Below are 13056 nucleotides of genomic sequence, written 5' to 3' on the forward strand. Positions count from 1 at the left end.
CACCTGAAAAGCGTTGTCATGGTAGTTGGTGGAGACAGACATGATAGGGGCATTTGAGAAGCATCTAGGCAGGCATATCAACTTGCAGGGTATGGAGGGATGTGCTTCATTTACAATCAGATAGGTTTAGTTTAATTCATCATCATGATTGGCATTGTTACTGTGGGCCAAATGATCTTTTCCTGTGCTGTACAGTTCTATGTTCTAAAAATAGAGTGAAGAGGACCTCTTTGCACAGTGCTGGGACACTGTGGAACTCACTTTCAAGGTCAAAGGTCTTAGTAGAATCTATGTTAACATTCAAGGTTATATAGGATTGAGAACTGTAGACAAACAAGAAATGGGTCAGAAACTCGGATAGAGAACGTAATCAATAACTGTTTACAGATGTGGAAGTTAAATGACAGCATAGGCTGGATGGGCTGAAGATCTGTTTCCATACCGTACTATCTGCCGAATCAAAGCAAGACTGTTAGGTGAAAATGGGGCGGGAAGAAAGAAAACAGAAAATATTTTCAAAAGATAGTGTGACTTGTCATTTATAGTAGGTTGTTTTTCAAAGCTGAATATTTGTTAAAGTTATTTTGGCTCACAGTTATGTACTGTATGTGCTTGAAAGTTATTCCCATGAAATAGTGCAGATAGTTGTCATGTAAAGCCCCTGCATGCCTTTCACTAGAGAAGGGAAGAGAAACTATTTATAAAATGGCAATTTAATCCTATTAAAATAAAATAACTAGGATACCAGAGCATGTTTTTTTTTGTGGAGTTGGACACTATTTTCACATTTATTTTTGCTCCCAATTTCTTACTAACCTGCAACCCATTATCAAATAATAAACAGTGCACTTTAAATATGAAGGGATATTGCCCTAAAACTGGGAATACACCAAAGAAGCCATTGAAAGACATTGACAAACATAACTTATAAAATCACAAATACATGGCTAAAAAACTTAATGCCATTTAAGATATACCGGGTTTATATTGCATCGAATTTCTCTTTTTAATCTACAGTCTATTTTTCCTTCTGCTGTCATATGTGGTCACCAATTTTTTTTTTTATTTTCATGGCTAGTGCTAATCTCTTAGAAGGTGATTGTATAGGCATTGCAATATTGAAAATTCTGGGATCCTGCTATGCATAAATTGTCTACTCCTCTTCTTAGATTTTGAAGGTGACGCATTTCAAAAGGTTTTTCTGCCTTATACTCTCTTGCATTTGAGGATCTGTTGTGTCTACTCTTTTAACATAGATTTCTAATTGCAACCCGCAATGTCTTCATCCAAAAGGTCCAAGACATTCGGAGACCAAGCTCTTCTGCAAATAACTACAGATATATTCAGATCACAAGTCTAACTCCACTCTAGTTACAGGGACATGGTCACACAGATGGATATACACAACATGTTCATTTCTTTTCTTCTGCTGCTCTCCCTTGACCAATATCATCTTCCCCTGTGAGGCCCCCTCTCCTTTCTCTTTCTCATGTGATATTCCCTCATCATTACCCTTCTCTTACCAATATCCCTCTCTCTCCCTCTACCCTCATCCCTTAGATGTAACTCAACCTCACCTCCTTCACCTTCACCACAAAGCTGTTGGTCTTTATTCTCCCTGGGGTGAGGTTGATCCATTGTCCACAGCCATGTCCCATGGTTTTGCTGCTATCTTTCCTACACACCCAATCAGTCTTTGCAGCCTGTGACCTTGTATGGATCACATTCCAGTCTTTTCCTTAATTTACCATGAAACTATTTTTAATAACTGTAGTAGTCATTTTAAATGTAACTAAATTTATTAATTTACCAAGATTTATTTTTGGTGTTTCATTTTATTGGTGGAAGGATTAAAGGGAATTTGAGGTAAATATTTTTCACCCAGGACCTGGCAGCAGTCTGTAACAGATGATGGGATGGAGAGGGAAGATTTAGTTGGAGAATTGTGATATATGGAAGTTTTGATGATTACAGTGGTCAATTCCAGGCAATGAAGCAGCCCATGTCTGCATTCAACAAAACCCAGAAGGCAGTCTGATATGGGGTGATAAGTGGCAATTGTCAGGCAATGAGTAACTCCAGTAAGGGATGGCCTAACCATCGGCCCTTGATATTCAATAATTTTACTATCTCAGAGTCCTCATATGTTATGTTCTAGAGGTCAGCATTGACCAGAAACTCAACTAGACAAACTAAGTAAATACCATGGGAATAAGGACAGATCAGAGCCTGGGAAAACTCTGGCAAGTGGCTCATCGCCTGATGAACCACATTCTTACCAAGGATCCACAAGGGCCCCCTTGAGCAAGGGATCCTCTTCACTTATTTATCCTGGATGCAGCACTAACATGTTTTAATCCAGAACAAAGAAGCCCATTTGATTTCCTCCCCCTCCACCATCTTAAATATTCATTCATTTCACCACAGGGATAACCTAATTGCAGTATGGGCTGACCATGAAATGAATTATGATTATTTACTCAGACTACTCTGACAGATGGGTGATAGTGGAGGCATGTCTCTACCAAAGGAGGTGTAAGGCACTCTTTTCCTTCTCTAGCCTGCAGGTTGCCCTTGGGCAAGGTGTAGCATCTGCTTAGACCCCCGATCAGGGTCACGTGAAGCCATGGGAACAGGTGGTGGATAGTCATATGAGCAGCTGGTACATATCACAAGTGCTGGTTTTACAGCCACTGATACCAGACAGACCATTTCTGATGAGCATTGATAATGGCTGGGGAAATGTCGACTGTTTATTCTTTCATAGATGTTGCCTGGCCTGCTGAGTTCCTCTAGCATTTTGTGTGTGTTTCTTTTGATTTCTAGCAGCTGCAGATTTTCTTATGTATGTGTTATGATGGCTCTTTATCTTTTTTGTAACATTTTGTTCAGTTATTAAAAATCAGAATAATGGTAAATGCTTACTTATGCATTGAATTAGTTTTCATCTCGATCAACTGAATAAGAACTCTGGAGATCATGGAATATTTCTTAGTTCAATAAACTGTTCGAATAAAATTGATCTTCTAAAACACTGCCTGTTCTGCAGTCTTGATTATATTTGATAATATATGTAAATCTAGGTGCACACTCAAACAATAATTGGATCAGTTTTTAAAACAACAATTTGAGTGCAACTTTTGCTTGGGTCACAATTTGAGCAAAAAACAGAAACAATCTCTTTGTGCAGCACAAATCCTCTGACCCTCTTGAGATTTCTCGTTGTGATGAACTGTCTCTCTGATGATTCCATAATACCCTTTGGATCCTGATGCCTTCCTTCAATCCTTTATATTCCACTACTTTTTCAATGGAAACAACTCACTTCACATATTGCCAATTTCTTTCTTCTTTCTTTGCTGCTCTTTCTCTCTCTCTTCCTTCTTTGCAGATATATCTATGTCTAGTAGCTTTTTTGAGTGAGTCCTTGTGGTTTGAAGTTCTGCTGGGTTTACAGATACAGCACATCGCTCTCTGAAAATGCTACTGCCAACTTTATTTGAGATTAGTATCATTCCTTAGCATGCTTCTGAACAATGAGCTGCTTTAAGCAAGTATAATCCCTCTCTTCTGATCCATGGCCAATGCCTACTGTCTTCACTGGTATCAAATAACATTGTTCAAATCTAGTCGATGCCAATGAAACACATCCAACATTTTCTTTGCAAGCTTTGCACTCCATGGCATCAATCCAACATTCCCTGAAGCTAAGAGCTGACAGGTATCTTGTCAGGACATTTGGCCTAAGTCAAATTGTTACAATCTCTTCTGATGTCTTTGTAGACAGTTCTCCATCTTGTTCTAATTTTGCTATTGTTGAGGATGTAATATTCTCGATTACTTTTGCTGTTACTGTACAACCTCAGTTAAAGACCAACTCTAAATCTGATAGCCTTGCCTCGTTTGTGATCCATTCATCAGAGAGTGTTAATCCTTCTGAAACACAGCTGTTCCTGGGCATTGTTTATGAAATATTCCTATTTTCAGTAATTGTTGTTGGCAGGTCTATTCATAAAGTTATGATGCTCGTTTATCCTGCAATATAGGTTAATGATGTGCTGACAAGCCTGTCTGTAGACATCTTGCACAAGCTGATGGAATGGTATTCATTGCCACAGGGTAATACCAGACAGAGTCAGGTACAGATGGTGGTTAGGCTAATGTGGCTGATGACATATATGTAAACAGGGGTTCACAACAAGACCACCCACTTTCAATCATCTTGACCCCGCATCCCATGTTTCCATAGCTCTGTAAGCTGTTCCTCTTCGAGTAGCTATTTTTGTTGAATCTGTTTGCATCACCCTTACTGGGAACAGATTTCAACACTGGAAAGTTATAGGTCCTACTTGTCCGGTCCTACTCTCCAGACTGTAATCAAGGCTAGTGCTCCCACAGGGACCATCGAACTTTCACATGAAACGTTACTCAGGAAACCTTCCTGTTCTCTTCTGCGAATCATGATTATCCAAAACAAAAAGTGTCTATTAATTTAATTGTTGTGGGATTGCACTGTGCCACATTACAGTGCTTTAGTGTCTGAAGTTTGAAGGTAATTCAATGGTCATATGGTAAACAGGGACATCTAGAGGCAACCAAAGTCCTCATTGTAAGTTAACTCTTGTGAAAGCTTGGAGAGAGCTGACCATACTTGGCCGTGGAGTGAGTATGATGGATGTGCTGAGTGGTCCAATTTTCTGCCCTTTAAGTTCTTGCATTTAACTTTAAGCCACTAGACTTATCATCATCCTTTTATGCAGGTTTGTAACAAAATGAAACAACACAGATGATCTGACATGCATGAAATGGCCTTGCAACCTATCCACAACCTCTGCTGTCACCGTAAATTGCCTTTAAGACTGCTGCTGTAGCAACTAATTCAAATAAATTGACATACGCACCACATTTATTTAAACTAATCCCCACCTACCTGACACCGCTTTACCTGTGCACTTAATGGACGTGAGCTTTCCCAGTTGCTTTGACTAGTATACACAGAAATAGTTCTAGCCTGACTTATTTAATAGCCTATAAGGATCCAAAAACAGCTTTTAAACACATCCTTTAAACAACTTAACCTGTAAGTTCTCTCTGTTTCACATTTTATTCCTCTCTTCTGAGTAAGGTGTCTTTTCACACCAATTTATAATTCACGGATTGTCTGACGATGAGCCTCGGTGTCACCAGGGTGACCAAATGTGTGAAGTGTAACAGTGAGTACTGCAAACACTGAGCAGTGAAACAATCCATTTGTTTCACTGTGCCTCTGATATTAGTTTAAAGGAGCCATCCAATCAAATCCCTCACCCTTTCTGCCTAACACTGAATATGTTTTCCTTTTCAAATGGATTTAACTAATTTGTTTTTACCATAAAACAAGGATTAGACCAACAGCGAAAATAATTTACATGAAATATGACCCCTTTAGTGCAGGATGAAGGCCCAGTAGAAAAAAAATGAAGAGGAGCTATGTCTCTTTTGGAGATTGGCACCAGAACTCATGACTTCTAATACCACAAAGATGTGACCAATGTCTTTGCAAAACCCTCCAAGTGGATTAGTGAACCAAAGTTCATCTCCTCTCCCAGGCCAATATTTCCAGCACTGAGGCCCTAGATACAATCAGATGGATCTGCTGGGCAGGCTATGTCATTCATGAGTCTTACACCGCACTCCTGAACTGATAATCTATTTTGAGCTCCGACACAAGCAGAGGAAACAAGCTCAGCAGTGGTCATTGGATATTTAGCTTGTTACCGTAGCAACTGAGATGAGAGGAGGTGATGAGATGTAGTTGATCTGAATGGTCTGACAACACACAGAGTAAATGCTGCCAGTCTGTCATCATGGTGTGAAGTCACTGAGGTGGCCAAGGTGCCACTCTGAGCCACTCCTCTCACCCAAGCCGAAAACAATGTCGGGTCATTTCAGGTGCTCGTTGCACTCTGCCATGGTGGCTTACTCCACATTGGTGAAGAGGTCACTTTAACCGTTTCATTGTCATGGGAACACCAGCAGCGGGCTAAGTCCTCAATCAGAATTCCCGTAAAGCAGCGCACAGTAGTGGAGAGGACTGTGGTTTATGCAGAGTGTGTTATCAGCGATGTATCTCTCTCTCTTTTCTGATATTGCTATAATAACTCCCCTTTAGCATTAACCCCATTAATACTCTCACTCCTGCGAACTGTTTGGTACTAGTGTATTCAAAACTCATCACAGCACCTCATTGTGTATAATCAAATAGACATTATACACAATCAAGTATCATTTTCAAACAGGATACGTATAATGGCTATAATGATTTTCAACCTTTGTCAGTCTCTGGATGAAAAAATGCACTGCTCAATTAATATTTATTTAATTCCACTTCACAATATCTTCAAAGATCTCTTCATCATCTCCAGCAACATCACATTCTGACAGTATTTCAGTTGTTCCCTTTGCATTTCTATCATGACCTCCTTTCTGCTTTATTCAATGCTCTCTCCATTAAAAGTTAAGAGTCGTGTATGCTTTCCAGGCAATATCATTTACCAGTGCTGCTTCTTTCTGGGATGCATTTATATTTATTCTCTCTAATCCTCAATGCCTCTTACTATTGTTATCTTCTCCTGATCCGAAGCAGATCTTTACATTCTAGTGACACACCAGTCTGTGGGCTTTGGATTACGTTATTGCTGTAATATTCACTAGAATCCAAGTAGCAGCCAAACTAGTTGAATATACCACCACCATAATGGATTTTATCAGCAAGCGTGTAAAGGACTGTGTACAAAAGATGCCAATCTGGGTGTTCCCAAGCCAGGAACTGCAGCTGGTCTACTCGCTACTAAAATCCAGGACTGTGGAATTCATATCCGGTAACCTTGTCCCATACAAGAAATTGGGATAAAACTATCTGAGATGCCAAGAGACCATACCAGTTTAAAGAGCAAACATGAGGAAATCTGCAGATGCTGGAAATTCAAACAACTCACACAAAATGCTGGTGGAACACCGCAGGCCAGGCAGCATCTATAGGAAGAAGCACTGTCGACGTTTCAGGCCGAGACTCTTGGGTCTTAGTGTATAAGGGCAGGGCTTACATGCTATAAATGGCTACAAGACGAGACGAAGCTGGGCAGCATTGCTGACAACAGCACATCTCTTTCTGATAAGCTTCCCTCTGCATGTTTTGAACAGAAGGGTAAAAGTACATCACCACACACCTCAACAGCCTCCAAAGCAACTGAACCCACAGTCATGATTGCAGAAATCAGATCAATCTGCAGGAGAGTGAACTTGCAGAAAGCATCTGGCCCGGATGGCACTCATGCCAGTGTCCCTAGATCCTGCAAAGAACAGCTGGCGAGAACATTTGCAGGAATTTTTAATCCCTCCTTACTTCAATCTGAAGTTCTAGTTTTTTTTTATAAAAGACCACCTTCATCCACTAACTAAGAAAAATAAGGTGATGTACCTTAATGATTACCACTTGAAGATTCTGCCATCTATTATCATATGGTGCTTCAAGAGGCTGGTCATGGTACACATCAGTTACAGCCTCCCAGGCAACCTTAGCCCATTGTAATTCATCTTCTACCGAAACAGGTCTATTGCAGACACCATCTTCCTGGCCCTACGATCATCTTTGAATCATCTGGACAGTAAAGGCATCTATCTTAGATCTTTGTTTATTGACTGACTACAACTTCATCTTCAATACTATGATTCCAAGCAAGCTTATCTCCAAAGTTCTAGATCTGGGGCTCAACATCTCCCTTTGCATTGGATCCTTGACATCCTGACAAACAAACAGCAATCAGTGAGGACAGGCAACTATATCTCAGCCACAATTATCCTCAGTACTGCTGTCCCACAAGGCTGCATCCTTAGTCCCTCACCAATTTTTATTAATGCACTTTTGAAAACATTCTATACAGATGCATCTTGGCTCGGTATGGCAATTGCACTTCATGTGACTGTAGGAAAGAAACTTAAGAGAGTTGTGGACATCACGATAACCAACCTTCCTCCATGGACTTATTGCTGCCTCAGTAAAGCAGCCAGCGCAATCAAAGACCCCACCTAACCCAGACATACTCAGTTCTCCCCCACCCACCATCAGACAGAAGATACAAAAGCCTGAAGACATGTACCACCAGGTTCAAGACCAGCTTCAATCCTGCTGTTATAAGACTATTGAACAGTCCTTTTGTACAATAACTAATTTACCAATTTAGAATTCTGTTTTGCTTCCTGAAATGAGACTGCACAGCAGCATCCCCACTTCTAGAGGAGACTGAGGTGATCGAGCCCCCACCACCCCACTTTAACCAATTTTTACTGGAGCACCATTGAGAGTGTCCTGACCAACTGCATTACCATCTGGTAGGGGAACTGCAAGGCATATGACTACAAGACCCTACAAAGGGTTGTGAGGACTATTGAGAGGATCACCGGGGACTCTCTTCAACCCATCAGGAGAGCTGCCTGCAAAGCCCTTACCATTGTCAATGATCCCTCCCCTCTGTGTAACAGCCTCTTTGACAGCCATTGCTTTGGCCCCCTACCATTAGGTTGGAGGTATTGTAGCATTAAACTATGACTGTTAGGATGGGAAACAGCTTCTTCCAACAGGGCATGAGATTACTGAACTCCCTGCCACCAAACAGATCTCAACACATATGAAGCACCATTAATGTATACTGTTTATTTTTTGACTTCTGTTGTAAATGCACCTTCTTATTTGTTATTTGTGGTAATAGTACCTTTTGTGCTGTGTTTGAGTTATACATACTGTGTTGTGCACCTTGGTCCAGAGTAACGTTGTTTTGTTTGGTGGTATACGTTTATATAGATGAAAGCCATAAACTTGAACTTGAACTTGAAACTCCCATTATCATCTGACTGGGAGCAATTAACTCAGTAAAGGATGGGAATGAGACCTGGGACCATCCTTCCCCTTTGGGATGGTCCAGTACCAGGAAGGACTCCTTACACGTGAAGATGGAGATGAGTTAGAGGCCATCATTTATTTGCTATCATAATAAATGATTATAAATGTAAGCTCTGACCTGCAAATGGCTTCTTCCAATTTCTTTGCCTTGTTCTCATCCAGCTGGACCTGGTTGGTCCTTGCTTCCTCCTCTTCAGGTGATGAGGCAGGGATTCCTTGCAGCAGCCATCTTTCTCGCATGGCTTTGGACTGAGTAAGGAAAGAAGAAAGACGTTGAAAACTTTAATCTGCAGAGCAGGGAAGTCATAAAACCTTGATCTCCAATTGTAATCAACCTGCCCATAGCTGTTCTGGTCCTGTCCCTTGAAAATGCTTCTCGATATATTGTCTTTCTCTGCCACTTTAAGCCACCATTTAAAATCAATCTATCAAAGCAAGCTTCTGGACACCCAGTTTAATGTCTCCATGGACCATAAGACTGTAAAATATAGGAACACAATTCCGCTATTTGGACCATTGTCTGCTCTGCCATTTCATTTCGGCTGATCCATTTCCCTCTCAGCCCTAATCGCTATGCCCTTATCAATCAAGAATCTATCAAACTCTGCCTTCAATATACCCTAACACTTGGCTGCACAGATGCCTGTGGCAATGAATTTCACAGATTCACCTCTCTCTGGCTAAAGAAGTTTCTCCTCATCTTAGTTCGAAAGAGACATCCCGCCATTCTAAGGCTGTATCCTCTGGTCTTAGACACTCCTCACCATAGGAAACATCCTTTCCATATCCACTCTATTGAGGCCTTTCAACAATTGATAGGTTTCAATGAGATTCCCCCCTCATTCTTCTGAATTCCAATGAGTGCAGACCCAAAGCCATCAAATGCTCTTTATATGACAAGCCTTTCAATCCCGGAATCATTTTTGTGAACTTCTTTTGAACCATCTCCAATGTCAACACATCCTTTCTTAGATAAAGGGCCCAAAGCACTCACAATATTCCAAGTGAGGCCTCACCAATGCTTTATAAAGCCTCAACATTACATTCTTGCTTTTATATTCTAGTCCTCTTGAAATGAAAGCTAACATTGCATTTGTCTTCCTCACCACCGACTCAATCCTGAATGAGGACTCCCAAGTCTCTTAGCACGTCAGACTTCTGTCATGTCCTTCTGTGACATGACATCATATTTTGTTTGATGAGATTCAAATTAAACAGTGGAATGTTCTACTATGTTAAAGACACTCAGTCAATAGAGGTTACTCGATTAATTTTGAAACAAGTTCAATAGTTTAGAAAATCCATTTCTCTAACTGAGATTGCTTTTGGATTTGATGGGAGGAAATTGCATGGATTTCAATAGATTTGTTGATTTGGTCCTTTAACTCAATGCCTGGCTGCTTCCTATTACTTTAATCAGGCAACATTCCCATATTTAAGGGAGTTCTGTAGGGCAGAACAGGGTCAAACTCCAGCTGCGGAGAACACTCTGCAGGGCTGACACCTCCTCAAGTTTGCTCCATGACATATATGCAAGTATTTTCACAGCCATTCTCATCTGCTTCATTTTAAAATTTATTATGGATAACATAAGATGCCCTAATCAAATATCATTGGTATTGCAATGGTTGTTATAGCCCTTTACAGCTACTGTTAATTTGAGTGACTGGTTGATATTGCCAAGGGGAAAATAAAACAGGGATTAGACCAACAGCTATAATAATAAGTATTTAATATGGGACCTTTAGTGCGGCATATGAAGAGCAGCTAAGTGCTCTGCTGGCATTGTCCACAACAGGAGGGCAGAACTTAAAAATTATGGCCAGGTCATTCTGAGGTGATGTGAGGAGACAGTCTACCAAGAGGAATTGAAATCTAGAAGTCCTGCTGGACCAGATGCGTCAATGGAAAACCTCAGAATGTCAGCTGATGGATTTTTGTCAGGTAGAGCGTCAAGGAAGATGCAGGCAAATTAACCCTGAGTATCAGAGCAGAGTATCTTCTGTTCCTGCATGCACAGTCCAAATACTAATTTTTGCTTATTCAGCGTGTGCGTATGTGTGGGGGGGGGGGGGCGGGGGGGAATGGCTGGGAGTAGATTGAAGCAGGGAAATTTTCCAAACCTCAGTGAAGCACGAAGTACACGAGCAACACACTTGGTTCCCTTCAAACAATTCAAATAGAGAAGGTGAAGGATGAACAATTAGCTCTGACCCTTTGGCAGGACTTCTTTTTGGCCCAAAACATTGACAGTACTCTTTTCCTAGGTGCTGCCTGGACTGCTGAGTTCCTCCAGTACTTTGTGTGACTTTGAACACCATAAATCAGCGAGTTGTTTTGTTATGTCTCCCCTCTCGCTGTGAAATGGGGACACCTCTCTTTCCTTTATTAGGGTGAGAGAGAGAGAGAGAGAGAGAGCCTGCAGTATGTTCAATACCGGGTGAACTAGTAGTCCTTGGTGTACTGCAAGTCACGTGTCTTTGTTGCTGCTTTACTGATGCTTGAGTACTTGGTGGGGGGGGGGTGCCGATGTTTTTTTCTGGTGGGGGGTCATTACTTTGCTGCTGCTTAAGCATGGAAGGGGGATCTGGGGAGGCTTTGGGGTTCTAACATTTAACTGTCATTCGTTCTTTGGGGGCACTCCTCTGTTTTCCTGGATGTTTGCAAAGAAAAAGTATTTCAGGATGTATATTGTATACATTTCTCTGACATTAGATGTACCTATTGAAACCTATTGAGATATGCAGTGTGAGGTGATGCATTTTGGAAAATCAAGCCAGTGTAGTACTTATATTGTGATGGCACAGCACTAGGGAGTGTAATGGAACAGAGTGTACAGTTCATTGAAAGTGGTATCACAGGAAGACAAGGTGGTGAAAAGGGTATTTAGTGCATTTGGCTTCATCATTTAGGGCTTTGGGTATGGGAGTTACAACATTACGTTGCAGTTGTGTAAGTCATTGCTGAGACTGCACTTTGAGTACTGAGTACAGTTTTGGTCTCCCTGTTATAGGAAACATTATGGTTCAACTGGAAAGAAAGCAGAAAAGATTTATGAGGATACTGACAGGTCCAGAGGACTTGAGTTATAAAGAGGGGTTGGTCAGGTTTTTTATTCCTTGGCATGCAGGAGAATGGGAGACAAGGTTATGGGAATGTTTAAAAATATGAGAACCATAGAGAAGGTGGACAGCTTAGGAGAGACCAGCTCCAGAGAGTATAGATTTAGGGTGAGAGGATCGAGCTGCTAAAAGTGGCAGATGTTTGAGAGGTAATAAATAGGTTAGATAAATAGTGTCATTTTTCCAAGATGGAAATGTCAAATCTCTGAGTGTATAAGTTTAAGATGAGAGGGGAAAGGTTGAAAGGAGGTTTACAAGGCAAATTTTTATTACACAGAGAGTACTAGGTGCCTGAGTAGAGGAGTCAGATATGATCACAAATGTAAACAGTCATATGAATAGGTAGGAATGGAGGGATACACGACGTGCAGGCAAACAAACTGTTTAAATTGCTGTCATGGTCAGCATGGGCATTTTTAATGGAGTCCACACACCATCAGGCACCTACTTACTCTAATCCTAATTTAACCCATTTTATTCTCCCCACATCCCATCAGCTTCCCCCAGATCCCATCTCTCATTAACACACTAGTAGCAATTTGGGGTCGCCAAGTAACATATCAAGTCACACATTTTTTGAGATTTGGGAGGAAAGCAGGGCACCAGTGGGCAAATGGTCACAGGGGGCACAAGGAGCACTCTGCATAGACGGTCACGGGAGCTGTGCAGAAGCAGCTTTTTCAGCCGTGACTGTGTGATTCTGTCTTGTGGGTTTCTGACCCATTTATTGGGAAATAGGGAAAACTACATGTGGGAAAAAGAAGACAGATGTGGTCTGCTGCTGTAGACCAATAACTTCAAGGTTCTGTTTGACCTGTGTTCAGAGATGCTCTTCTGCACACCACTATAGTAACATGCGGTTATTTGGGTTACTGTCGCATTCCTTGAACTAGTCTGGCCATTCTCCTCTAATCTCAGTCATTAACAAGGCATTTTCACCCACGAAACTGCCGCTCACTGGAAGTTTTTGGTTTATCAAACCATTCTCTGTAAAAT

At 41.2% G+C, this 13056-nt stretch overlaps 1 protein-coding gene across 7 annotated transcripts in view; it reads right to left on the bottom strand.

Annotated features, from left to right (window-relative positions):
- The window catches only part of LOC132396859 (paralemmin-2-like), a 377174-nt gene that overhangs the window by 343889 nt on the left and 20229 nt on the right, over window positions 1–13056 (bottom strand). For all 7 annotated transcript variants that reach the window (XM_059974861.1, XM_059974858.1, XM_059974859.1 and 4 more), the window contains exon 3: window positions 9057–9187. In XM_059974861.1, the coding sequence (XP_059830844.1) occupies window positions 9057–9187 (131 nt within the window). The remainder of the gene's footprint in view (window positions 1–9056; window positions 9188–13056) is intronic.

The sequence above is a fragment of the Hypanus sabinus genome, chromosome 7, assembly GCF_030144855.1.
Source record: "Hypanus sabinus isolate sHypSab1 chromosome 7, sHypSab1.hap1, whole genome shotgun sequence".
Taxonomy (NCBI): domain Eukaryota; kingdom Metazoa; phylum Chordata; class Chondrichthyes; order Myliobatiformes; family Dasyatidae; genus Hypanus; species Hypanus sabinus.